This window comes from Schistocerca cancellata, chromosome 3 (genome assembly GCF_023864275.1).
Source record: "Schistocerca cancellata isolate TAMUIC-IGC-003103 chromosome 3, iqSchCanc2.1, whole genome shotgun sequence".
In the NCBI taxonomy this organism is placed as follows: Eukaryota; Metazoa; Arthropoda; class Insecta; order Orthoptera; family Acrididae; genus Schistocerca; species Schistocerca cancellata.
The window spans coordinates 522,790,154-522,816,656 of NC_064628.1; the positions used below are offsets into that span (position 1 = coordinate 522,790,154).

The window sequence follows — 26,503 nt, forward strand, 5'->3', positions numbered from 1 at the left end:
GTTTGACCGATTCTTGAGTATTGTTCATCTATCTGGGATCCCTACCAGATAGGGCTGATAGAAGAGAGAGAGAAGATTCAATGAAGAGCGTCACATATCGTCACAGGTTTGTTTAGTCAGCATGAGTGTGTTACAGAGATGCTCATCAAACTCCATTGGCAGCCATTACAAGAGAGGTGTTTTGCATCATGGAGATATTTACTACTGAAATTTTGAGAGAGCACTTTCTAGCAAGTGTCAGACACCATATTTCTTCCTTTGACATACATCTCATGAAGTTTCCATGAGGAGAATATACAAGAAATTAGAATCAATACAGAATGTTACTAACAATCATTCTTCCCACTTGTTTTTCAGGAGTGGAATAGGGTTGGAGGGCTCAGACAGTGGTACAAAAATTACCCTGTCCCATATACCATTAGGTGGCTTGTGGAGTATGATGTAGATGTAGGTGGTCGACGTGCATGAGGGAAGATCTTTTTAATGACATTCTCTTCTTGTGAATACCACTTGAGAAGCTTCGACATCTTCATCATTATTCTGGATGTTGGGTCCCTTGATAGTTTTTTCTATGTCTCCTCCTCCAGCATCAACCAGTTCTTTGCATCATAATCAGCTCAGTTGATAATGACGGCTGCATTGCCCTTGTGTGCTGCAAGAACTAGGATGAGAGGATCGTTGCAGAACTTGTGAAGACCAGCTGAGCGCCATGGTCTGATTTCAGCCACATTTGCACTTAGAATCATTGCAGATATTGGTGAGAGACAAATCAGTAAGTTGACGTATTTTCCATATTTTCATTCAGTAATGTCATATGGAATAATGTTCTCTGGTAACTCACCTTTAAGAAAGAAAGTCTTCGTTACTCAAACACATGCTGTAAGGATGTTGTGTGCTGCTCACCCATGATGTAGACATGTGAGCACTCTGACTGCTGCTCAATAGTATATTTATTCCCTCATGAAGTGTTCTAAATAATCCACTGCCATTTGAAAGAAACAACAATGTACATAGTTACAGTACCAGAAGGAAAAACAACATTCATTATTCCACAATAAGGTAATTCACCCAGTGATATAAAGTATCTGATAGGCAGCAAAGTAAAATTTGAAAACAAACTGAAAAAAATTTTCCTTGACAGATCCTCCTATTCCATATAATTTATGTTATTGTAATGTGTAAAAGTTGGTGAGTAGGAATAAATAACTGACACCTGCATATTTAATAATAACAGTTGTTGTGGTCTTCTGTCCAAAGACTGGTTTGATGGAGCACTCCATGCTACTCTATCCTGTGCAAGCATCTTCATCTCCGAGTAACTACTTTTGAATCTGCTTATTGTAATCATCTCTTGGTCTCCCTCTACAATTTTTACCCTCCACACTTCCCTCCAGTAGTAAACTGGTGATCCGCTGGCTGGGATGGCCAAGCAGTTCTAGGCGCTACAGTCTGGTACTGCGCGACCGCTACGGTCGCAGGTTCGAATCTTGCCTCGGGCATGGATGTGTATGATGTCCTTAGGTTAGTTAGGTTTAAGTAGTTCTAAGTTCTAGGGGCCCGATGACTTCAGAAGTTAAGCCCCATAGTGCTCAGAGCCATAAACTGGTGATCCCTTGATGCCTCAGAATGTGTCCTACCAACCAATCCCTTCTTTTAGTCAGGTTGACCACAAATTTTCCTCTCCCCCCATTCTATTCAGTATCTCCTCATTAGTTGGCAACGGCCTTGTCACAATGGATACACCGGTTCCCGTGTGATCACCAAAGTTAAGCGCTGTCGGGCATGGTTGGCACTTGGATGGGTGACCATCCAGGCCACCATGCACTGTTGCCATTTTTCAGGGTGCACTCAGCCTCATGATGCCAATTGAGGAACTACTCAACCGAATAGTAGCGGCTTCGGTCAAGAATACCATCATAACGACTGGGAGAGTGGTGTGCTGACCCCACACCCCTCCTATCCGCATCCTCCTCTGAGGATGACACGGCGGTCGGATGGTCCCAGTAGGCCACTCGTGGCCTGACAATGGAGTGCTGCCTTATCTCCTCATTAGTTATGTGATCTACCCATCTAATCTTGAGCATTCTTCTGTAGCACCACATTAAGTTTCTATTCTCTTCTTGTCTAAACTGTTTATCGTCCATGTTTCAGTTCCATACATGGCAATATTCCACGCAAATACTTTCAGAAAGGATTTTCTGACACTTAAATCTATACTCGATGTTAACAAATTTCTCTTCTTCAGAAGCACTTTACTGGCCATAGGCAGTCTACATTTTATATCCTCCCTACTACAACCATCATGAATTATTTTGCTTTCCAAATAGCAAAATTAAATTACTATTTTAAGTGTCTCATTTCTTAATCTAAGCCCCACAGCATCACCTGATTTAATACGACCACATTCCATTATTCTCGTTTTGCTTTTGTTGATGTTTATGTTAGATTCTCCTTTCAAGATACTGACCATTCTGTTCCACTGCTCTTCCAAGTCCTTTGCTGTCTCTGAACAGAATTACAATGACATCGGCAAACCTCAAAGTTTTTATTTCTTCTCCCTGGACTTTAATTCCTACTCCAAATTTTTCTTTTGTTTCATTTACTGCTTGCTCAGTATACAGATTGAATAACATCAGGGATAGTCTACAATCCTGTCTCACTCCCTTCTCAACCACTGCTTTACTTTCATGCCTCTCGACTCTTATAAATGCCATTAGGTTTCTTTACAAATTGTGAATAGCCTTTTGCTCCCTGTATTTTACCCCTGTCATCTTCAGAATTTGAAAGGGAGTATTCAAGTCAACATTGTCAAAGGCTTTCTCTAAGTCTGCAAATGCTATAAATGTAGGTTTGCTCTTACTTAACGTATCTTCTAAGACAAGTCTTAGGGTCAGTATTGCCTTGCTTGTTCCCACATTTCTCTGGAATCCAAACTGATCTTCTCCAAGGTCGGATTATACCAGTTTTTTCATTCTTCTGTAAAGGATTTGTGTTAGTATTTTGCAGTCGTGAGTTATTAAAATGATACTTTGGTAATTTTCACATCTGTCAGAACCTGCTTTCTTTGGAATTGGGATTATTATATTCTTCTTGAAGTCTGAGGGTATTTTGCCTGTCTCATACATCTTGCTCTCCAGATGGAAGAGTTTTATCATGGCTGGCTCTCCCAAGGCATTCAGTAGCTTTAATGGAATGCTGTCTACTCCTGGGACCTTGTTTCAACTTAAGTCTTTCAGTGCTTTATGAAATTGTTCATGCAGTATTGTATCTGCCTTCTCATTTTCCTCTACGTCCTCTTCCATTTCCATAGTATTTCCTGCAAATACATCTCCCTTGTATAGCCCCTCTACATACTCCTTCCATCTTTCTGTTTTTCCTTCTTTGTTTAGGACTGGTTTTGGATCTGAGCTCTTGATATGCATACAGGTGGTTCTCGTTTCTCCAAAGGTCTCTTTAATTTTCCTGTAACATCCTGAGTAGTCCTCACCCAGAGATTCGAATAGGGGACTATTTTACCTCTCGAATATTTTACCCAAGAGGATGTCATCATCATTTAACAATACAGTAGAGCTGCATGCCCTCGAGAAGAATTATGGCTGTAGTTTACCCTTGCTTTCAGCCGTTAGCAGTACCAGCACAGCACAGCTAGGCCGTTTTGGTTGAAGTGACAAGGCCAAATCAGTCAATCATCCAGACCGTTGCCCCTGCAACTACTGAAAAAGTAGCTGCCGCTCTTCAGGAACCACACATTTGTACTTTTGTATGGTTTCTCAATTAGATACCCCTCCATTGTGGTTGCACCTGAGGTATGACTGTATTGCTGAGGCATGCAAGCCTCCCCACCAACGACAAAGTCCATGGTTCACAGGGGAGGGTGGGAGTAATAACTTAACCTCAGATTTTAGATAAAAACCTATTTTGTTCCTCATTAAATAAAACAATAAAACTGGTCCATACATGAATTATGCCAATTTATGATCGAAAACACTAGTTTTAAAAATCCTAATTCAATAAAAAAAATTTATGACGGACATTCTCTCATGGTGTTCCCAGCTAAGAATTGCAAATATTTTATCAAAAATTGTAATTTTGTAGTACCTAAAATACCTAATTTCATGTTAGAACCTGATTGTACCTCATTTTTAAAAATCCTAAAAATACCTAATTCCATGCTAGAACCTGACTGTATCTAATTTTTTAAAATCCAGTCAAATAAAATATGTGTGATTAAAACTACTCTTCTGGTCATCCCGGCAACTTAGAAAACAGTAATTGAATGATAACTGGTTTGTTTGCTTGCGTGAATGCCAGACACATTACGCCAGGCTGTTCCAGCCCGTCCTGCTCCACAGAGCATTGTCGCTCACTGTGAACCGTCAAATGGGCCAGCAAGACACTGAGTGGACTTGTGATCTGCCTACAGCACCTTCCTGCCCTGTCAGAGCAGCCTGTTTAAAACACTTGCACTGTTTTCATTCCGTCGGTCATCATGCTGCTTGGAGGTGGTGAAATATAAGTATTTCACATTGACAGTGTATTTGTGGAAAGTCAAGCATGCCGAAAGTAGCCAGCTCCAAATAATCTCTGATTCATCATTGGTTACAAGAATTTCCTGATTTCTCTACAGACAGAAGAGTTATTTAATGCAATGTATGCAACATGGACATAGGTAAAATGTTAACCTGTTATCTGTTACACCCACTCAGAGAACAGTGTTGTTGTTTTGGCCTTCACTCCAGAGACTTCACCTGCCTTGAGATGACTGGATGTTTGTGATGTCCTCATCATTTCATCATCATTTATGAAAGTGGTGAGTTTGGACTGAGCAAAGGTTGGGAATTTGTATGGGCGCTGATAACCGCGCAACTCAGCCTCATCCAGAGACTGGTTTGATGCAGCCCTCCATGCTACTCTATCCTGTGCAAGCTTCTTCATCTCCGAGTAACTACTGAAACCTACACCTGAATCCACTTAGTCTGTTCATATCTTGGTCTCCCTCTACTGTTTTTATCCTCCACGCTGCCCTCCAATACTAAATTGGTGATCCCTTCTTCTTGTCAGTCTAGTGATGCCACTGTGTTTCGCCTGGTTAACTTGGACCAGACACATTCAAATGCACACCAGGCAAATTTAAAAAATAAATCGAACTTGAAATAAACGTTTGTAACTAAACCAAATGCAACAAACAAAAATGAATTTCATCTTGACCTGTGTCGAGCCATTGTTGTAGGAAACATACCATTCAATGTAGTTGAAAATAGCCAGTTCAAAAGTTTTCTGGAGAAATACTGTCACTGAAATATTCCATTGGAATCCACACTGAGAAAGAACTATTTAAATATTGTATATGAAAATACATTGAGCAGGATAAGGGAAGATATAGGCGACTCATACATGTGGATCTCTGTCGATGAGACAACTGACACACCATGACACTCACTCTGCAGCAAGGAACTAAAAAAGACTAACCAGGAAACAATTGCTCACTTTGTTAATAAAGCCCTCAAATTACTTTTCCCCAACAGTCTAGATGAAAATAATGTACTTGTAATCTATACTGATGCAGCCACATACATAATTGCTGCTGCTAAATTGTTGAAAGTATTTTACCCAGCCTCTCTTGGTATCACATGTCTTGCCCATGTCATGATTCTTGTAGGTGAGACAATATGTCACGAATTTCCACATGTAAATAAGCTAGTTTCAGTCATCAAGAAGGTTTTTATTAAGGCACCTACAAGAATCAAGTTATTTCGGGAGGAACTTCCCAATGTACCACTTCCCCCAGAACCCATACTTACTCGCTTGGAAACATGGCTAAAGGCAATAATATAATGTGGATATTTGTCTATCTATTTATATTTCTAGACAGTTAAAAGTCAGATTTTGGTCACCTATAGAATCTATTTTAGGTACCTAATTTAAGATTCTATTTTAGGTACCTAATTTAAGATTTTTAGAACCCAAAAGTCTGATGTCTAGTAATAACAATTATTTCAAAGAAAAAGAAAAAAAAAAGAAAACTTGTAATTGTTCAGCATGTAGCCATATCTACAAATATATTTGTGATCCATGGAATATGAAAGTAACTATTTATCATTTTTTCAGATCCATACAGACCTCTAGTTATATTAAGTAAATTTTCCCATATTGAGAACGTAGAAGGACTGATCTGCATGTACCTGAGAAAAACTTTCAATAGCCGAGTTCGCATAAATTAGCCTTTATTGTTGACAGTAGGTTCCAAAATTTATAACAGTCATCTTCTGGCTTCCAAAAAAATTTTTGTTGTAGACTGAAGAGCCAAAGAAACTGGTACACCTGCCTAATATTATGTAGGCCCCTGTGAGCACACAGAAGTGCTGCAACAGGATATGGCATGGACTCGACTAATGTATGAAGTAGTACTGGAGGGAATTGACACCGTGAATCCTATAGGGCTGTCCATAAATCCGTAAGAGTATTAGGGAGTGGAGATCTCTTCTGAAGAGCACTTTGCAAGGCATTCCAGATATTTTTCAATAATATTCATGTCTGGGGAGTCTGGTGGCCAGCGGAAGTGTCTAAACTCAGAAGAGTGTTTCTGGAGCCACTCTGTAGCAATTCTGTACGTGTGGAGTGCCACATTGTCCTGCTGGGATTGCTCTAGTCCGTCGGAATGCTCAATGGAAATGAATGGATGCAGGCAATCAGACAGGATGCTTACGTACCTGTCACCTGTCAGAGTCATATCTAGACACATCAGGGTCCCACATCACTCCAACTGCATATGCCCCACGCCATTACAGAGCTTCCACCAGCTTGAACAGTCCCCTGCTGACATACAGGGTCCATGGATTCATGGTCTCCGTACCCATACACATCCACCCACTCGATACAATTTGAAACGAGGCTTGTCCGACCAGGCAACATGTTTCCAGTCATCAACAGTCTAATGTTGGTGTTGACGGGCCCAGGTGAGGCGTAAAACTTTGTGTTGTGCAGTCATCAAGGTTATATGAGTGTGTCTTCGGCTCTGAAAGCCCATATTGATGATCTTTCATTGAATGGTTTGCACGCTGACACTTGTTGATGACCCAGCATTGAAATCTGCCGCAATTTGCAGAAGGGTTGCACTTCTGTCACACTGAATGATTATCTTCAATCATCGTTGGTCCCATTCTTGCAGGATCTTTTTCCGGCTGCAGCGATGTCGTAGATTTGTTGTTTTACCAGATTCCTGGTATTCGCAGTGAACTCATGAAATGGTCATACGGGAGAACCCCCACTTCATCTACAACTTGGCGATGCTGTGTCCCATAGCTCGTACGCCAATTATAACACCATGTTGAAACTCACTTAAATCTTGATAACCTGCCATTGTAGCAGCAGTATCTGATCTAACCACTGCACCAGACATTTGTTGTGTTATATAGGTATTGCTGACTACAGTGCCATATTCTGCCTGTTTACATATATTTTTGAATACGCATGCCTCTACCAGTTTCTTTGGCACTTCAGTGTAAAATGTGTTCCATGAATACTAACTCATAATGGAACATATTTTATAACAGAAATTTTTTGAAGACAAGAAGATGACAGTTACATCTGTCAAAAGTTGTTGTCAACAATAAAGTATAATTTATGTAATCTTGGCTATTGAAAGTTGTTTCTCTAGCTAGTTGTATGGACATCTCAGAATATTTGTAGCATTCCTTCCATCTATGTATACTCTAATACTACTATCATAAAAGATATCCACTTTATCATGATTAAAGTATTTTTATCTATTATGACCTTCGTAGAACCATGAAGTCATTCAGCCAGTCTCATTATGATTGAAAACATTTTCCCTGGTAATGAATTAATCATGTTTGTGGTTATTACTAGCATGTTTAGATTAAATGACAACCATTACTGTTTTATGTCATGTGCTAGAGCTCTTGAGATCAGCGGCAGAGACAGAAATTTTTCTTCATTTTAATTTTCTGAAAACATTTACTTCTGAATGAAATAAAAGGCAGTACTACTGTTGCAATTAATTTAAACTATTAAGTAAAAAAATAAAATAGTTACTAGAAATGTTATCATGGTGAATGCATATGTACACATTTCCACAATGTAGTAGTTTCTGTTGTAATGTATTCCAGAAATAGTCTTTTGCCCTCCATTCTGCATAATCTGATGACAGTGATATACCAAGGTGTTACTCAGAGATGGGGAAGCAGTGAAACATAATTCTGTAGTTGGTGCCTTTTATATTTCATAATATTCTCACAGGGGCACGTTCTACATTCAGTTATGGATTTGGCTCAGTAAAGGAATGTTTTTCTTGCTAAACACTGGAACAGGAAGAGGAACATCCGTAAAGCAGCTGTAGACATAATTTAAAAATGAGTTATTACGCGTTATAGAATAAAATAATTGAGTTCAGGCCTTTTATGTTGAATGCTTTAGTTGGCACCTATTGTACAATTAACTGCTGCTTACAATATGTTTTGCCAAAGGACACAATTTGGTTTTGCAGTTGCTACCTGAAATCTCGTATGATTCTTTCGTCTTTCCATTTTCCTAGTGAAAGTTTGTGTTAGGAAATCATCATTACTCCAAGTTATTTACTGTCACACCATTGCCAATTATTTGAGAAACTTAATTTACCATTAATATTATGAAAAAGATAGTTGCTACTCACCATATAGTGGAGATGCTGAGTCGCAGAAAGGCACAACGAAAAGACTGTCACAAAATAAGCTTTTGGCCAACGAAGTCTTTGTCAAAAATAGACCACACACACACACACACACACACACACACACATGTGACCACAGTGTCTGGCAACTGAAGCCACACTAAGAGCAGCAGCAGCAGTGCATGATGGGAGAAGAAACTTGGGGGGGGGGGGGGGGAGGCAAGAAGCGAGAGGGGTAGCAGGGTAGGGGTGGAGGACGATGAAGTGTTGCTGGGGAGCATGCAGGGTTGCAGTGGTAGGAGGGTAGGGCAGCTAGGTGAAATAGAGAGGTTAGACAAAGATTGGGGAAGGGGGGTAGCGGTAAAGGAGAGAAGTAACAAAACGAAGTGCATTGATGGAATAGAGGGATGTGTGGTGCTGGAATGGGAACAGGGAAGGGGCTACATGGTTGAGGACAATGACTAACAAAGGTTGAGGCCAGAAGGGTTATGGGAAAGTAGGATATATTGCAGGGAGAGCTCCCACCTGTTCAGTTCAGAAAAGCTGTTGTTGGTGGGAAGAATCCATATGCCACAGGCTGTGAAGCTGTCATTGAAATGATGAATGTCATCTTTAGCAGCATGTTCAGCAACAGGGTGGTACGGTTTTCCTTGGCTACAGTTTGTCAGTGGCCATTCATGCGGACAGACAGCTTGTTGATTGTTACGCCCACATAGAATGCAGCATAGTCTTTGCAGTTTATCTTGTACAGGGTGTTTCAAAAATGACCGGTATATTTGAAACGGCAATAAAAACTAAACGAGCAGCGATAGAAATACACCGTTTGTTGCAATATGCTCGGGACAACAGTACATTTTCAGGCAGACAAACTTTCGAAATTACAGTAGTTACAATTTTCAACAACAGATGGCACTGCGGTCTGGGAAACTCTATAGTACGATATTTTCCACATATCCACCACGCGTAGCAATAATATGGCGTAGTCTCTGAATGAAATTACCCGAAACCTTTGACAACGTGTCTGGCGGAATGGCTTCACATGCAGATGAGATGTACTGCTTCAGCTGTTCAATTGTTTCTGGATTCTGGCGGTACACCTGGTCTTTCAAGTGTCCCCACAGAAAGAAGTCACAGGGGTTCATGTCTGGCGAATAGGGAGGCCAATCCACGCCGCCTCCTGTATGTTTCGGATAGCCCAAAGCAATCACATGATCATCGAAATATTCATTCAGGAAATTAAAGACGTCGGCCGTGCGATGTGGCCGGTCACCATCTTGCATAAACCACGAGGTGTTTGCAGTGTCATCTAAGGCAGTTTGTATCGCCACAAATTCACGAAGAATGTCAAGATAGCGTGATGCAGTAATCGTTTCGGATCTGAAAAATGGGCCAATGATTCCTTTGGAAGAAATGGCGGCCCAGACCAGTACTTTTTGAGGATGCAGGGACGATGGGACTGCAACACGGGGCTTTTCGGTTCCCCATATGCGCCAGTTCTGTTTATTGACGAAGCCGTCCAGGTAAAAGTAAGCTTCGTCAGTAAACCAAATGCTGCCCACATGCATATCGCCGTCATCAATCCTGTGCACTATATCGTTAGCGAATGTCTCTCGTGCAGCAATGGTAGAGGCGCTGAAGGGTTGCCACGTTTGAATTTTGTATGGATAGAGGTGTAAACTCTGGCGCATGAGACGATACGTGGACGTTGGCGTCATTTGGACCGCAGCTGCAACACGGCGAACGGAAACCCGAGGCCGCTGTTGGATCACCTGCTGCACTAGCTGCGCGTTGCCCTCTGTGGTTGCCGTAAGTGGTCGCCCTACCTTTCCAGCACGTTCATCCGTCACGTTCCCAGTCCGTTGAAATTTTTCAAGCAGATCCTTTATTGTATCGCTTTTCGGTCCTTTGGTAACATTAACCCTCCGTTGAAAACTTCGTCTTGTTGCAACAACACTGTGTTCTAGGCGGTGGAATTCCAACACCAGAAAAATCCTCTGTTCTAAGGAATAAACCATGTTGTCTACAGCACACTTGCACATTGTGAACAGCACACGCTTACAGCAGAAAGACGACGTACAGAATGGCGCACCCACAGACTCAGTTGTCTTCTATATCTTTCACATCACTTGCAGCGCCATCTGTTGTTGAAAATTGTAACTACTGTAATTTCGAAAGTTTGTCCGCCTGAAAATGTACTGTTATCCCAAGCATATTGCAACAAACGGTGTATTTCTATCGCTGCTCGTTTAGTTTTTATTGCCGTTTCAAATATACCGGTCATTTTTGAAACACCCTGTAGATCGCATGGCTGGTTTCATAGGTAGCCCCACCTTTGATGGGATAGGTGATGTTAGTGACTGGACTGGAGTAGACACCGGTGGGAGGATGTATGGGACAGATCTTGCATCTAGGTCTATTACAGGGATATGAGCCATGAGGTAAAGCGTTGGAAGCAGGGATTTTGTAGGGATAGACAAGTATATCATGTAGGTTCAGTGGACGGTGGACTACCACTGTGGAAGGGGTGGGAAAGATAGTGGGCAGGACATTTCTCATCTCAGGGCATGACAAGAGGTAGTCAAAACCCTGGTGCAGAATGTAATTCAGTTGCTCCAGGCCTGGGAATGCTCCTCTGTGGCCGAACGGTGAAATTGTGTGAAGTAATGACTCACTGGAAAGATGAGGCATAACAGATTTGTTTTTGTACAAGGTCAGAAGGGTAATTACGGTCTGTAAAGGTCTCAGTAAGACCGTTGGTATATTTTGAGACGGAGACTGCAGATGTGACAACCACAGGTGGCTAGGCTGTATGGAAGAGACTTCTTGGTATGAAATGGGTGGCAGCTGTGGAAGTGGAGATATTGCTGGTGTTTAGTATGTTTGATTTGGACAGAGGTACTAATGTAGCCATCTTTGAGATCAACATCAAGGAAGGTGGCTTGTTGGGTTGAGTAGGACCAGGTGAAGGAAATTGGTGGGTGGTAAAGGGACAGGAACTGTGGAGAGTCAGTGGAGGAAATGCTCGGTATCTGTTATATAAGAGGGTAGGTTCCGGGTAATAGGCTGAAGGTGTTGGTCTATGAGAGCAGAGATTCTCTCAATGGGGGCACATTAACCAGCCACAATGGGGCATTTTGGGTGTTTGGGTTTATGGACTTTAGGAAGCTGTAGAAAGTAGGAGTGCAGGGAGTGGCAGGGATGAGGAGAGGGATGGACTGTGGAGAGAGGTTCTGAGATGAGTCTAAAGATTTGAGGAGAGACTGGAGATCCTGCTGGATTTCTGGGATGGAGCCACTGTGGCAAGGTTTTTAGGTGGATGTATCTGACAGATGGCGGAGTCCTTCCTATGCCAGGTAATCCTTGCTGTTCAAAAAACAGTGGTGGAGCGTTTGTCCGCAGGTAGGATTATAAGGTCAGGATTACTTTTTAGATGGTGGACTGCAGTTCTTTCTGCGGATGTAAGGTTAGTTTGCAAGTTGAGGCATTTGGGAAATGATGATGAGGCAAGTTTCAAGGTCTGAATTGAGGGCAGTGGGGGTGGGTCACAGTTGGATGGAGGCGTGAACCGAGTCAGGCAGGGTTCCTCAAATGGATGTTGCCTTCTCTCCAAGGATTCCCATTTGAATTCCCGGAGCATGTCCAAAACACTTGCATATTGTTTGAACCTACTGGTAAAACATATTGCAGCCCGCCTCTGAATTACTTCAATGTCTTCCTTTAATCCAACCTGTTTTAGATCCCAAACACACAAACAGTACTCAAGAATGGATCACACCTAGTGACCTGTATGCAGTCTCCTTTACAAAATAACCACACTTTCCTAAAATTCTCCCAATAAACTGAAGTTGACCATTCACCTTCCTTACCATAATCCTCACATGCTTGTTCCACCTTATTATATGACTTTGGAACATTATGCCCAATTATTGAAATGATGTGATTGTGTCAAGCAGGGCACTACTAATGCTGTATCTGCACATTACAGGTTTGTTTTTCCTACTCATCTACATTAACTAACATTTTTCTACATTTTGAGACAGATGCCATTCATCACACCATCTAGAAATTTTGTCTAAGTTGGTACCATAAAATGTACTGTCACACACGACACAATGATTTGCCGACTGTAGATGTAGGTGTTGAATGAACAAGGGACCTATACACTAATAATTAACTACGCTTTTCAGTGGATCACATAATCCTATTAACACACCATTTAGTATAATCATAGCTGTGTTTTGTGCAGTCACTCGTCTTCGACATTTTCCCATACACCACAACATCATCAGCAACCAACTGCAAGTTGCTGCCCAACCTGTCTGGCTGGTACAACCAAATTGTCTAGGGGTACCAAACTGTTGTTCTACATCCTTTTCCCCGTAAACCCTTAAAGGAGAGATGGCAAAGTTATTTCAAGGAAGTAAGGCACAGAGGCAAGGATGTGAACGAAGATGAGGTAGGCAGTGTGGCAACAGGGTAGAGAAGCTATGCAGCAGTGAGACAGGTGTAGTACCACAGAATGGCGAGGCCGATGATATGTTGCGATCATGAGCCTAACGTCCCGGGTCAGAGGCGGAGGTGATCTGGATACAATGGAGGTGCATGGGGTGCTGCACAATTGGAAGGTGCTGTGAAAGATCAGCAGGTGCTTGGCATGACTATCTGACAAGGTTGCAGAGAGACTCCCTCTCGAGAGAGACTGACCACATGCAAAGTGTAAAATGCCATGTTGTGTGCAGCAGAGGAGACCAGGAGGAAATGTGTGGACAGCTGTCAAAGGCATGCAGAGCTCTCTTCCTGATGGACAGGTATATGAGGCGTGAGACGTAAGGGCCTGACCTACACTGTGTTCCATGCAGGATTGTGACCAGAAGCATGCGTCAAGAGGGGTGGGGCCTCAGGAAGTGGACTGGTGGAGGCTGCATGAGCCCCCAGTGTGACTGACAGAGCATGTAAACGTGTACTGCCTTCTTTGTCATGCAATGCCAGAAAGATGAAGCTGAGGATATAATTGTTCTTTTCTTATTTCATGCAGTATCCTATACTAAAAGCAGTGTTCTGCTCGTGCTGGTTTATTTGGTTATCCCAGATGAGTATGACAATGATGTTCAGCACATCAATCTATCACCCCACAAAAAGTTTGGGCAATATATGGTACATCATTCCTCACTCATGGGGATCTCGTACACACTTTGTTTCCTGAGTCCAAGGTTATCTTTGATGCGACATAACAAACTCTTCAGTTTCACTGGGGAATGAAATACATATCTAATGTATGTGTTGAGGATTCATGTGATACTTGAGGAAATACCGCCAAAGTATGGCATGGAAGCTGTAATAGTAGATTTGCCAGGAAAGCCTGAAGAGACACAGTCACTGGCTTGTTGGACTGATGAGAGTGAAAGAAATGTTGGAAAACCTTCTAGCAACTACTCATATAGTTGTTGTTGTTGTTGTGTTGGTGGTGGTCTTCAGTCCTGAGACTGGTTTGATGCAACTCTCCACACTACTCTATCCTGTGCAAGCTTCTTCACCTCCCAGTACTCTCAGCAACCTACATCCTTCTCTGTTTAGTGTATGCATCTCTTGGTCACCCTCTACGATTTTTACCCTCCACACTGCCCTCCAATACTAAATTGGTGATCCCTTGATGCCTCAGAACATGTCCTGCCAACCGATCCCTTGTTCTAGTCAAGTTGTGCCACAAACTCCTCTTCTCCCCAACTCTATTCAATACCTCCTCATTAGTTATGTCATCTACCCATCTAATCTTCAGCATTCTTCTGTAGCTCCACATCTCGAAAGCTTCTATTCTCTTCTTATCCAAACTATTTATCGGCCATGTTTCACTTCCATACATGGCTACACTCCATACAAATACTTTCAGAAACGACTTCCTGACGCTTACATGTATACTCGATGTTAACAAATTTCTCTTCTTCAGAAAAGCTTTCCTTGTCATGGCCAGTCTACATTTTATATCCTCTCTACTTTGACCATCATCAGCTATTTGGCTCCCCAAATAGCAAAACCCCTTTCCTACTTTAAGTGTCTCATTTCCTAATCTAATTCCCTCAGCATCACCCGACTTAATTCGACTACATTCCATTATCCTCGTTTTGCTTTTTTCAAGTCCTTTGCTGTCTCTGACAGAATAACAATGTCATCGGTGAACCTCAAAGTTTTTATTTCTTCTCCATGGATTTTAATACCTACTCCAAATATTTCTTTTGTTTCCTTTACTGCTTGCTCAATATACAGATTGAATAACATCGGGGAGAGGCTACAACCTTGTCTCACTCACTTCCCAACCACTGTTTCCCTTTCATGTCCCTCGACTTTTATAACTGCCATCTGGTTTCTGTACAAATTGTAAATAGCCTTTCGCTCCCTGTATTTTACCCCTGCCACCTTTAGAATTTTAAAGAGAATATTCCAGTCAACATTGTCAAAATCTTTCTCTAAGTCTACAAATGCTAGAAACGTAGGTTTGCCTTTCCATCTTTCTTCTAAGATAAGTAGAAGGTCAGTATTGCCTCACGTGTTCCAGTATTTCTACGGAATCCAAACTGATCTTCCCCGAGTTCGGCTTCTACTAGTTTTTCCATTCGTCTGTAAAGAATTCGTGTTAGTATTTTGCAGCTGTGGCTTATTAAACTGATGGTTCGGTAATCTTCACATCTGTCAACACCTGCCTTCTTTGGGATTGGAATTATTATATTCTTCCTGAAGTCTGAGGGTATTTTGCCTTTCTCATACATCTTGCTCATCAGATGGTAGAGTTTTGTCAGGACTGGCTCTCCCAAGGCTGTCAGTAGTTCTAATGGAATGTTGTCTACTTCCGGGGCCTTGTTTCGACTCAGGTCTTTCAGTGCTCTGTCAAACTCGTCACGCAGTATCATATCTCCCATTTCATCTTCATCTACATCCTCTTTCATTTCCATAATATTATTCTCAAAATACATTGCCCTTGTATAGACCCTCTATATACTCCTTCCACCTTTCTGCTTTCTCTTCTTTGCGTAGAACTGGGTTTCCATCTGAGCTCTTGATATTCATACAAGTGGTTCTCTTTTCTCCAAAGGTCTCTTAATTTTCCTGTTGATAGTATCTATCTTACCCCTAGTGAGATAAGCCTCTACAGCCTTACATTTGTCCTCTAGCCATCCCTGCTTAGCCATTTTGCACTTCCTGTCAATCTCATTTTTGAGACATTTGTATTCCTTTTTGCCTGCGTCATTTACTGCATTTTTATATTTTCTTCTTTCATCAATTAAATTCAATATTTCTTTTGTTACCCAAGGATTTCTACTAGCCCTTGTCATTTTACCTACTTGATCCTCTGCTGCCTTCACTACTTCATCCCTTAGAGCTACCCATTCTTCTTCTACTGCATTTCTTTCCCCTATTCGTGTCAGTTGTTCACTTATGCTCTCCCTGAAACTCTATACAACCTTTGGTTTAGTCAGTTTATCCAGGTCCCATCTCCTTAAATTTCCAACTTTTTGCAGTTTCTTCAGTTTTAATCTTCAGTTCATAACCAATAGATTGTGATCAGAGTCTACATTTGCCCCCGGAAATGTCTTACAATTTAAAACCTGGTCCCAAAATCTCTGTCTTACCATTATATAATCTATGTGATACCTTTTAGTATCTCCAGGGTTCTTCCATGTATACAACCTTCTTTCGTGATTCTTGAACCAAGTGTTAGCTATGATTAAGTTATGCTCAGTGCAAAATTCTACTAAGCGGTTTCCTCTTTCATTTCTTCCCCCCAATCCATATTCACCTACTATGTTTCCTTCTCTCCCTTTTCCTACTATCGAATTCCAGTCATTCATTACTATTAAATTTTCACCTCCCTTCACTATCTGAATAATTTCTTTTATCTCATCATACATTTCATCAATTTCTTCGCCTTCTGCAGAGCTAGTTGGCATATAAACTTGTACTACTGTAGTAGGCATGGGCTTCGTGTCTATCTTGGCCACAATAATGCGTTCAGTGTGCTGTTTGTAGTAGCTTACCCGCACTCCTATTTTTTTTATTCATTATTAAACCTATTTCTGCATTACCCATATTTGATTTTGTATTGATAACCCTGTATTCACCTGACCAAAAGTCTTGTTCCTCCTGCCACTGAACTTCACTAATTCCCACTATATCTAACTTTAACCTATCCATTTCCCTTTTTAAATTTTCTAACCTACCTGCCCGATTAAGGTATCTGACATTCCACGCTCCAATCCATAGAACGCCAGTTTTCTTTCTCCTGATAATGACGTCCTCTTGAGTAGTCCCTGCCCAGAGATCCGAATGGGGGACTATTTTACCTCCGGAATATTTTACGGAATATTTTACCGAAGAGGACGCCATCATCATTTAATCATACAGTAAAGCTGCATGCCCTCGGGAAAAATTACAGTTGTAGTTTCCCCTTGCTTTCAGCCGTTCGCAGTACCAGCACAGCAAGGCCATTTTGGTTAGTGTTACAAAGCCAGATTAGTCAATCATCCAGACTGGTGCCCCTGCAACTACTGAAAAGGTTGCTGCCCCTCTTCAGGAACCACACGTTTGTCTGGCCTCTCAACAGATACCCCTCCGTTGAGGTTGCACCTACAGTACAACTATCTGTATCACTGAAGCACACAAGCCTCCCCACCAACAGCAAGGTCGATGGTCCATGGTTCATTGGGGGAGGGGGGGGGGGGGACTTATATAGTAGTAAAAAACATATCCTTGCAATAATCCGCTTAGAAAACTTCACAAATAGTTTTTTAGGACAGAAATGGTGAATAATCTACAGCCCCATAGAGATCATTCAGATAAGACAAATAACAGCCTGCAAAGAGGCATATGAGTACAAGCAGTCATTATTCCCATGCTCCAAGAAGAAACCTTAACATATGGTACAATAAAATGTACTGCCGTGCATGGTACAATGATTTGGCGAGTGTAGAGGTAGGTGTTGAATGAACATGGAACCTTTACACTAATAGTTAAATATGCTAGCCATTGAACCACAGTAATGACATTAGATACAGCATTTAATATTCAGTTCATTGGTATAATTTTGGGAAGATGTGGTTCATCTGTAAAGGTGACCACTTATAAAACACTACTACAACCTATTCTCGAGTACTGCTCGAGCATTTGGGATCCTTATCAGGTCGGATTGAGGGAGGACGTAGAAGCAATTCAGAGGCGGGCTGCTAGGTTTGTTACTGGTAGGTTTGATCATCATGCGAGTGTTACGGAAATGCTTCAGGAACTCGGGTGGGAGTCTCTAGAGGAAAGGAGGCGTTCTTTTCGTGAATCGCTACTGAGGAAATTTAGAGAACCAGCATTTGAGGCTGACCGCAGTACAATTTTACTGCCGCCAACTTACATTTCGCGGAAAGACCACAAAGATAAGATAAGAGAGATTAGGGCTCGTACAGTGGCATATAGGCAGTAATTTTTCCCTCATACTGTTTGGGAGTGGAACAGGGAGAGAAGATGCTAGTTGTGGTATGAGGTACCCTCCGCCATGCACTGTATGTAGATGTAATATAATCATAGCTGTGTTTAGTGCAGTAGCTTCTGAAGCTATAAAATAGATCTCCCAGTTCCTTTATGTGCCATTCCCACTATGCACCCTAATACATCCCCAGCTCCAACCCTTTTCAACTATACTGCGACAGTTTATTTCAGTGGATGCATATGTAAATTTTAAGAATAATGTTATAATGTAGTAATACAAGAAATATACAAATTACCCTTGTGTAAATACAAATGACAAGCTGTGAAGTCAACCACTATAAATAAGATCATAGTTTTTAAAAACATAGTTATACCTTTAAACTTATCTTAAAATATGTCCGAGTGGGAGAACTAAGAACTACACCGTGGCAGCATATGATCTATTGTTATTTACTACTTTAATCTGAAAGATACAGTAATGTGTCATCTAGATACTAAAATGTCTGTCGATACTACTTGTCTGGCACTCAGCCAAAGTTTGGTACAGGCTGCTTGTTATTAGTTGTAAAAGCGATTATTTCATGTTATTACTTTAAAACAACAGTAACTGGTTTAACATTGCCTAGTTACTTTTGATGCAAGTTTGAGGTGTAGGTGAAGCGAAGTGTTTAGGTATGGGAAATATGACTTATACCCAGTAATGAATATAAGTAGTTACTGTGTCTCTCAGAATACACATACAGTAACTGTCTGCAGCATTAAGTGTAGTTTTGATGTGTTCAGTAATTACAGAGGTGATCAGTATGTTACACAAAACATTTTTTTCTGAATTTAGGTTGGTTTTATTCAGGATCATAATACACAATATTATTCCCCACTCTTTTGCCTAAAGAACCCTGTTTCTTAACACAATCTCTGTTCAAGGCACTGGACTTACGCCATCTTACTGCATTCCTCCCCATCATCCTCATACAGCTCCCCAGAGAGTACATCCTTCATTGGGCCAAACAGATGGAAGTCAGAAGATGCGAGATTCGGGCTGCAGGGGGGATGAGGAAGAATAGTCCAGCGAAGTTTTGTGAGCTGCTTTGGGGTGTACAGACATGTTTGAGACCTTCGACAAAAAATTGTCATGATCAGCTTAGTAAAGCTCCAATTCCGCATAGATGGTCCTTCATTGACCTTTATAGTAATCTGTTAAGTGGCAAGGAACCCAGCGGGTACACAACTTTGTGTATCCCAACTGGTGGAATGAGTGTCAGTACTACCAACAGAGACGTCCAGTCATGCAGCGAGGTGTTTGAATATGTCCTGTCGATCACCTCAAAAGAGTGTCTGCACATTTCACCATTGCAGGAGAGACAGCTGTGTGTGGCTGGTTGGCATGTGGGAGATCAGACAGGATTGCACAACCTTGTTCTAATGATGACAGGCGCCTCACTCAAAGACTCACCCTGCTTTTGTCACTGCCATGTCTCTGTAGACTTTATGCAAGCACCTACAAATATCTGCGATGCTTTGGTTTACTTTGAAGGTGTACATATAGTGCAGCCACCTTATCAGAAGGGACTGAAATGCAAATATTCCACTATGTCCCACAACAAATTCCTCAATTTTTCAAATTTGAATTGACTGAGAAAATAAAAGTGTTGCATTACTTATTGAGCGCCACTTGTATCCATGACCTGTTCATATTTCATTAGTTGTGTAGAAACTATTCTGTCATTGCCATTAGTGAATGAATAATATATGCACATGTGTTCACCTTACTCCTAATACCTTATGGTTACTTGTTAACCCCTATTCTAACTGACCTTACAAATGTTTTCCTCTTTTCTCACCCTGAAGAAGAAACTTGTCATTCCAAAAACTTGGTGTTGTTTTCTTTATCTGTTTTTCCTGTCTGTCACTTTGTTAATTTATGTTTTTATTTATTTCATGAAGAAGTTCTAAAATTATAGGTAATTATGGAAGAAACACAACCAGTCTTATTTTTACTTGAAACGGCTTGGGCAAAACTTGAGGACAATATAGATAAAGCAACATAACATATGAACAGCTCGGTGGGAATGAATGAAGTGCAGGAGCATTTTGCCAGAGGACTCCCAGTTGTGCACAGAAACCTGGGCATCACATGGCATGAGATTAGTGTGACTATAGTGCCCAGTGGGCCGGGCCCCATTACATAAAGCAGTTGAAGAAATGGGAAACACAGTGTGTGTCAATCAGCTAGCAGTTACTGTGCACTATGGTGGTGTTCTTCATTGTCAACATGGCACGGAGAAAATATTTGGATGACTTCATATGGGCAAGAATCATCGGGAAACTGGAAGAGAGACAAAGTGGGATGAGTGCAGCGCAGTAGTGGTATTGCTCACAGCTTTGTTTCACGTGCATGGGGAGTGTTCTGAACCACAGGCACTGTTTCTGTAAGCAGGGAAGGTGGATAACCACAGTCAACTAAAGATGCAGTGACTGCTGTATTGTGCAACAGGCATGAAGGAACTCATGTCAACCAGCAGCAGCAATGGCAACCACATTGAATAGGACTCCGAAGCGTGCAATCTGACACTCCACATTGGTATGATAACAGCATGGGAATAGCCTCTGCCCAACAAGCACCATTTTCTGTTCTGTTGACATCCACACATCAGAGGCATTGTTTATAATGGTGCCAAGAGCATAGGGACTGGACCAATGAGGTGTGGTCGCATGCATGCTCTCCTCGGATGGGAGCAGATTTGGTTGAAGTAGTTATTCTGGGTGTACCCTCATAAGACGAGAAGTGGGAACACGAAATGTATCCAAGAACATTGTTGAACATGGTTGTTTTCATGATCCAGGTGTTATGGTGTGGGGAGGTGTAATGTTGCATGAGCATACCGACCTCCAAATATTTGAACACACACTCGTGCACACGCGCGCACATACATGCACACATGCACTGGGCAACATTGTTGTGATGCTGTACTTGCTCCTCATATGTGTCTTTTCAGGGGTAGTTGACCCCGACTTCATTTTTAAGGATGATAGTATGCAACTGCATCAGAGTAGCAGGAGGAGGAGCTCTTGGAACAAGAGGATATTCAGCAAATGTACTAGACTAGCTTGCCCATTTCCCCAACGTAAATACCGTTTAGCAAGTGTGTGAAGCCATAGGGAGACATATTGCTGCACGTCCACATGCACGATCGATCATACAGCAGTTGTCAGCCACACTGGTAGAGGAATGGTGCCCTGCCACAAGCACTCCATACCACCCTTAGGACAGCATGGGAACATGCTATCCATGGTTATCACACATCCTATTAAGAACCTTGTTCTCTCTTTTGTAATGTCCATCATAAATCACAGTGACTACAGTTAATTGTTCTTTTGAGTAAAAGTGTCACTTGTGCTCCTCTCACTGCGAATTTTTTCAGTTACCTTCTGTACTGTATGTACTATACTATAGCAGTTCTTTTTATGTATGGTCTAAGTTTCATCAAGCTGCGTTCATGGCAGTGACACATCATGCAAAAGTTACTTTCCTCCTTAAGTTTTTCACACCTGTGTATTTGCAGTCATCAAAAAATTTGATCACTCCTTGTTGCTGTGATGTTATCACAACTATTATAATTATTTACATGTTTTTTACAATATAATCTCTCAGTTTTATATCTTTCACTTGTTGAGGATTGAAAGCCAAGTGTATGAGAATTTTAAATAAAATTGTGATTTATGGCTGTTTCTACAACAACTTTGTTTAGTTTATGCCATAGTTGCAGCATTCAATCACATCCACAGTGAACAAGAGAAAGTCCTAAAACACAAAGATCAAGCTTAGATCAGCAACAGCAATATAACGCAATAGATTATATGATATGAGACAATAGATTATAAGTCAGTTTGAAAAATTAGAAGGTGCAGTTTTATTGATATATTTGTCACCAACAAATGTTAGTTCCACCTTTAAAGATATGTGATGATATAGCAAGAAATATCTTATACAGGTTGGCACCAAGTGATTAGTTTTTTCAGTAATTTGTACTATCAAGCTAATCTCATTCGATCTCCGCTACCCTTTCTGCCTTGTATTTATAGTTTACAATATTATTTGTAAACATTATGTCTTACTAATTGCAACATGTCATCATTAGTTAAGGATTACTGGGAATATTCAAACCATTTTATTCACAGTCATTGATCAGTTTTCTAAAAGTCCACGTAATCAATTTTGTTCAGTGCTAAACAAAATTAATTGTGCGGACAGTTAAGAAATTGTTATCGAAGATGTGAATAAAATAATTTGATTAAGTTTTAGTCTGCAATAGAGTCTGATAAGTGTTCTCATTATTATATGATTCATTATCTTCCCTTCCATTGTTTTCTTCCAGAAAGATGACAAGGATGTTACCCCTATAGAAGTAAACCAAATAAGGAGTGTTAAAGTGAGTCGAGGTGCTCGCAATATCCCAAAAGCATTTGAGATATTTACTGGAGACCAGTCACTCATACTGAAACCAAAGGATGGAAAAAATGCAGAAGAATGGGTGCAGTGCCTTTCAATTGTTGTTGCTCATTCTCATTCTCGGGAGGTACCTGCTAAAAGTAATTCACTTCCTGCTAGAGGAGCCAGCTTACGTACTGCTGTTTGAAGTTAGATTGTTTTATTTGAGAATGTATATATGGCACCATCATACTAAACATATTTTTATAGTACTTAATAGAGAAGAACAGCCGTTAACACACACCAGGATTTGCTTAGAATGCTGATCTCCATGTGTCTCTGTCTGATGGCATCATTGCCAATAAGACATTAATAATATTAAGAAATAAATTTAAGAAATCTTTTAAATGAGGTCACAAGTGATACGTGGGCCTTACTGAACATACATGATACCTTCTGTGATGTGTCTGTATCCTGTCTCTCTCTCTCTCTCTCTCTCTCTCTCTCCAACCCACAGAAAGATCTTTTTGTGCAAGTTGTAAAAATTGTTCCCCAATGTAAATATGGTGATGTTTCATTGCTTGTTTCAAGATTTTTCTATGGCAATCAATTTAAAGAGTATACTTTGATATCAAGAGATTTTCTACACTTTCTGTCAGTCCTTAGTCGTCACACCTTTATGGGAGGCTGAACATCGATTGTAAGGTTCCCGACAGATTGCGACATCAATTAAAAATACTTGTTAGTTGTATACTTGGAGAAACCTGAGGAATTGTGTACACACACACACACACACACACACACACACACACACACACACACACACCACAAAAATCAGACCTTGCCTGAGGCTTTCGTTGTTGCCAAATCCAAAATTCAGTTGAAGTTTATGCCAACCTGTCTTTTTATGCATATAGTGAAACTACTTTTTTTTATATACATGAAATCGGTCATCTTACAAATAGAACACCATACATTACATGCAACCAAACACACTCAATTTACCAAGAATTTGTCTCAGTTAACCAGGGGAACATCGCCTTTCTCAGTATTACATTTTTATTGATGAAAACATTACATTAAATTTTGTGATCTTGTCAACCTCCCTTCCTCTACAAGGACTACTTCTCACTGCAGTCATATTTTCATTGTAATTCCCCTGCTGCTCTTTGCCATATCATTCTCTTGCAGCAGCAGCAGCAGCAGCAGCAGCAGTAGTAGTAGTAGTAGTAGAAGTTTGAAGGCATTTGCAACTGACCATATTAAATTTTGTAAAATTACTGGTGAATTTGAAAATTTTAAGCAGTTACTTCTCCTCACTACCTTGCATTTTTGTTTCCACATTCTTATGAAAAGGAAAAGAACCTTAAGGTAGTCTGTCAAACCATCTTTTTAATACTTCTTACAGACTAATTTTTATCATAATATGTGGGAGGGATGGAAGGACAGTGATTTTTTTAAATACATTTATTTTTCATGTAACATGTAATTTTTCTGTTTATAAATAAGACAAAAGCAATTAACAATGTCTTCCTTGAAGAGTTCATTAAATAAAATTTATATTTGCTGCCCATGAAAATTCCTCAGATAACTAATTTCATGCACAATGGCTTAATTTACAACACAGTATAATATGTTACTTGAACACACAAAGTTAAATATCATGATTTAATACAGAAAGAAAATAACATTCTTGTAAAGTGGATTGTATTATAAGATTCCTTACTTTACATCTGCTCCATACCACATGCACAGAAACATCACACACATTATGTTCGGACAAAATTTAAATTTCTTTATAATGTCATCTACCTGTAGCTGACTGGTGTGTGACAACATTGCACATACCTGTTAATTGATTTTACTACCTTTCAGTTATCACTTTATTTTATTTTATGTATACACATGCAGCCACCGTGTGTGTGTGTGTGTGTGTGTGTGTGTGTGTGTGTGTGTGTGTGTGTGTTTTCATAGGGGCGTGGGGGGGGGGGGGGGGGGGGGGACATGCCATACACCATTCAGCTACAGGAAAGCAGTGCCTTTCCTCATTTTTGTTTGCTGTGATGTTCAGCATCTAATTTTGTTTTCTTGTGTTTATGTAAGGAGTGGAAATTCCTTGTTGGTGTATGCTCAGTATTAATAGCATTTATTTTTAGGCATTTACATATGTTGGTAGAGTATTAGTAACATAAGACCTCTTGCTGAGTTCATAAAATAACCCTGCTTACTTAAAATATGTTGCTGTTATTCAAGAACAAGGATGCTCTGCTTTCTTCAAAACTAATCAGTCCAAATAAATTTATGCATCACAAGCAGCACCTTCATCACTGTAATGTAATCTCAGTTGAATGTGACCTAAAGGAATTATTTGAATCACAGCAGTTTTAACTTCTAAATGGATTTCTATCATGAAGTTGAGAGTATTTTTATCCAGCAGGCTTAGATCTTATACATAACACCCTGTACCATTAAGATATTGATGACTCAGGATATTGTAATCATAAAAGTCACAGTACTACAACATCACAATGTCGATTTATGGCATTCATTGCCAATGAACAAAATGTGTTAATGAATGTTTTTCCTTAAATGGAGAATGAACTAAGGTGCAGAAGTCATCGTGTACCATTCCACAGCTTAGTGGCTTAGCCAATGTAACGAGAATGTACAAACCGTAATGGAAAATGTATATGAAATGTATATTTGTAAAAAATATTTAAACTTTTCAATTCTTTTTTAACAAGCTGTTTTAATTTGGAGACTCTGAAGGGGTTTTAATACTGTAAGAATTTGCTCATACTGAATTCACTGGGGACCTGATAATTTATACTGATGTACTTAATATATACATACATTATATAATTATTTATATTTTTGCACACATTCCAAATTTGTTTTTACACTGGAGATTATTATATATCAATGTTGATACTATTAAATTGTGGTTTTTAATGAATTTTCGTACTGTTTAAGTTGTTTGATAAACCCATCATTTGGTCTAATTGCTTCCCTTCTCTCCTTCAAGTATGCAAATGCTTCTGTAAATGTCATACCACATTCTTTAATGAGGTAAGCTATTACAACAGTAGCAGATCTAGATATACCAGCATTGCAGTGAATAAACACACATCCATTACTGTCTTTCACTTTTTTTAAAAACTCAAAGCTTGGCTCTAAAAATGATACAATGTCTGTGTCAGGTAGATCCAGAGCTTCAACAAATTTATACTCAAAACCATCAAACTGTTCAGCTCTCACACCTAAACTTAATATGTGTGTTATTCCGTAATTATGAAGGAGATTAACATCTTGTACAACATCCTGGGAGCCACAGCAAAGACCTGGTAATACGAGAGCAACCTTCAGATCAGGATTTGTATCAACAACATAGCCAGGTGCTAATGAATCTGTCTGTGGCAAGTGCACAAATTTACCATCTTTAATAATCTCTTTGTGAACTCTGCCATCTGGAGAAGTTACTGTGGTTTGACAAGGCTGAAGATGTTGCTTTTTTTGTATTAAACTACTCAAGAAGCTCATTGCAAGATTTATAAACATTTAACACATCTCTACAAATTGTTCTCTGTCCACTGATTATCACAGTTTCTTTCATATAAAAGATCTTGTGGATCATATTCTACATTAACAAGGAACAACCCATAGGGGGGCACTGTGACAGCCTTAGGATTCCAACTGTCTTTACTAGGTACATCTAACATGTACTGGACGTCTTCCAGAGTTAGTCTTCCTTGAGCCACTGCAATCAGAGCTGCTACAGTTCTTCGTACCTGTGTAAAAAGAGTGACTATATGAATATATGGCATTCAATCATGCAATGTAATACTTGCTGGCTGCATCTCGATCTCGAAGCTACATACTCGCTCACATCATGCACCATATTGCACATCTGTCAAATAAATTATCTGTGAACAACTTTACAGACT

The 26,503-nt window shown here is 40.3% G+C and overlaps 3 protein-coding genes across 5 annotated transcripts in view; 1 reads left to right on the forward strand and 2 right to left on the reverse strand.

Moving 5' to 3' along the window:
• Nucleotides 1-24,828, forward strand: part of LOC126175335 (protein melted) — a 256,862-nt gene extending 232,034 nt beyond the window's left edge. For all 3 annotated transcript variants that reach the window (XM_049922055.1, XM_049922054.1, XM_049922056.1), the window contains one exon: nucleotides 22,507-24,828. In XM_049922055.1, coding sequence (XP_049778012.1) covers nucleotides 22,507-22,767 — 261 coding nt within the window. In that variant the 3' untranslated portion in view covers nucleotides 22,768-24,828. The remainder of the gene's footprint in view (nucleotides 1-22,506) is intronic.
• LOC126175338 (dual specificity protein phosphatase 19) lies at nucleotides 24,545-26,131 on the reverse strand. The gene has a single exon (XM_049922059.1). It carries the CDS (start codon nucleotides 26,115-26,117, stop codon nucleotides 25,494-25,496), a length of 624 nt encoding a protein of 207 aa, XP_049778016.1. The 5' UTR covers nucleotides 26,118-26,131; the 3' UTR covers nucleotides 24,545-25,493.
• Nucleotides 26,129-26,503, reverse strand: part of LOC126175337 (tRNA pseudouridine synthase-like 1) — a 104,210-nt gene continuing 103,835 nt past the window's right edge. The window contains exon 6 of the mRNA XM_049922057.1: nucleotides 26,129-26,347. Coding sequence (XP_049778014.1) covers nucleotides 26,129-26,347 — 219 coding nt within the window. The remainder of the gene's footprint in view (nucleotides 26,348-26,503) is intronic.

What these genes read in the sequence shown, in the direction of transcription:
- LOC126175338 (XM_049922059.1), bottom strand. Translation starts at nt 26,117, where the DNA reads ATGTTTATAAATCTTGCAATGAGCTTCTTGAGTAGTTTAATACAAAAA.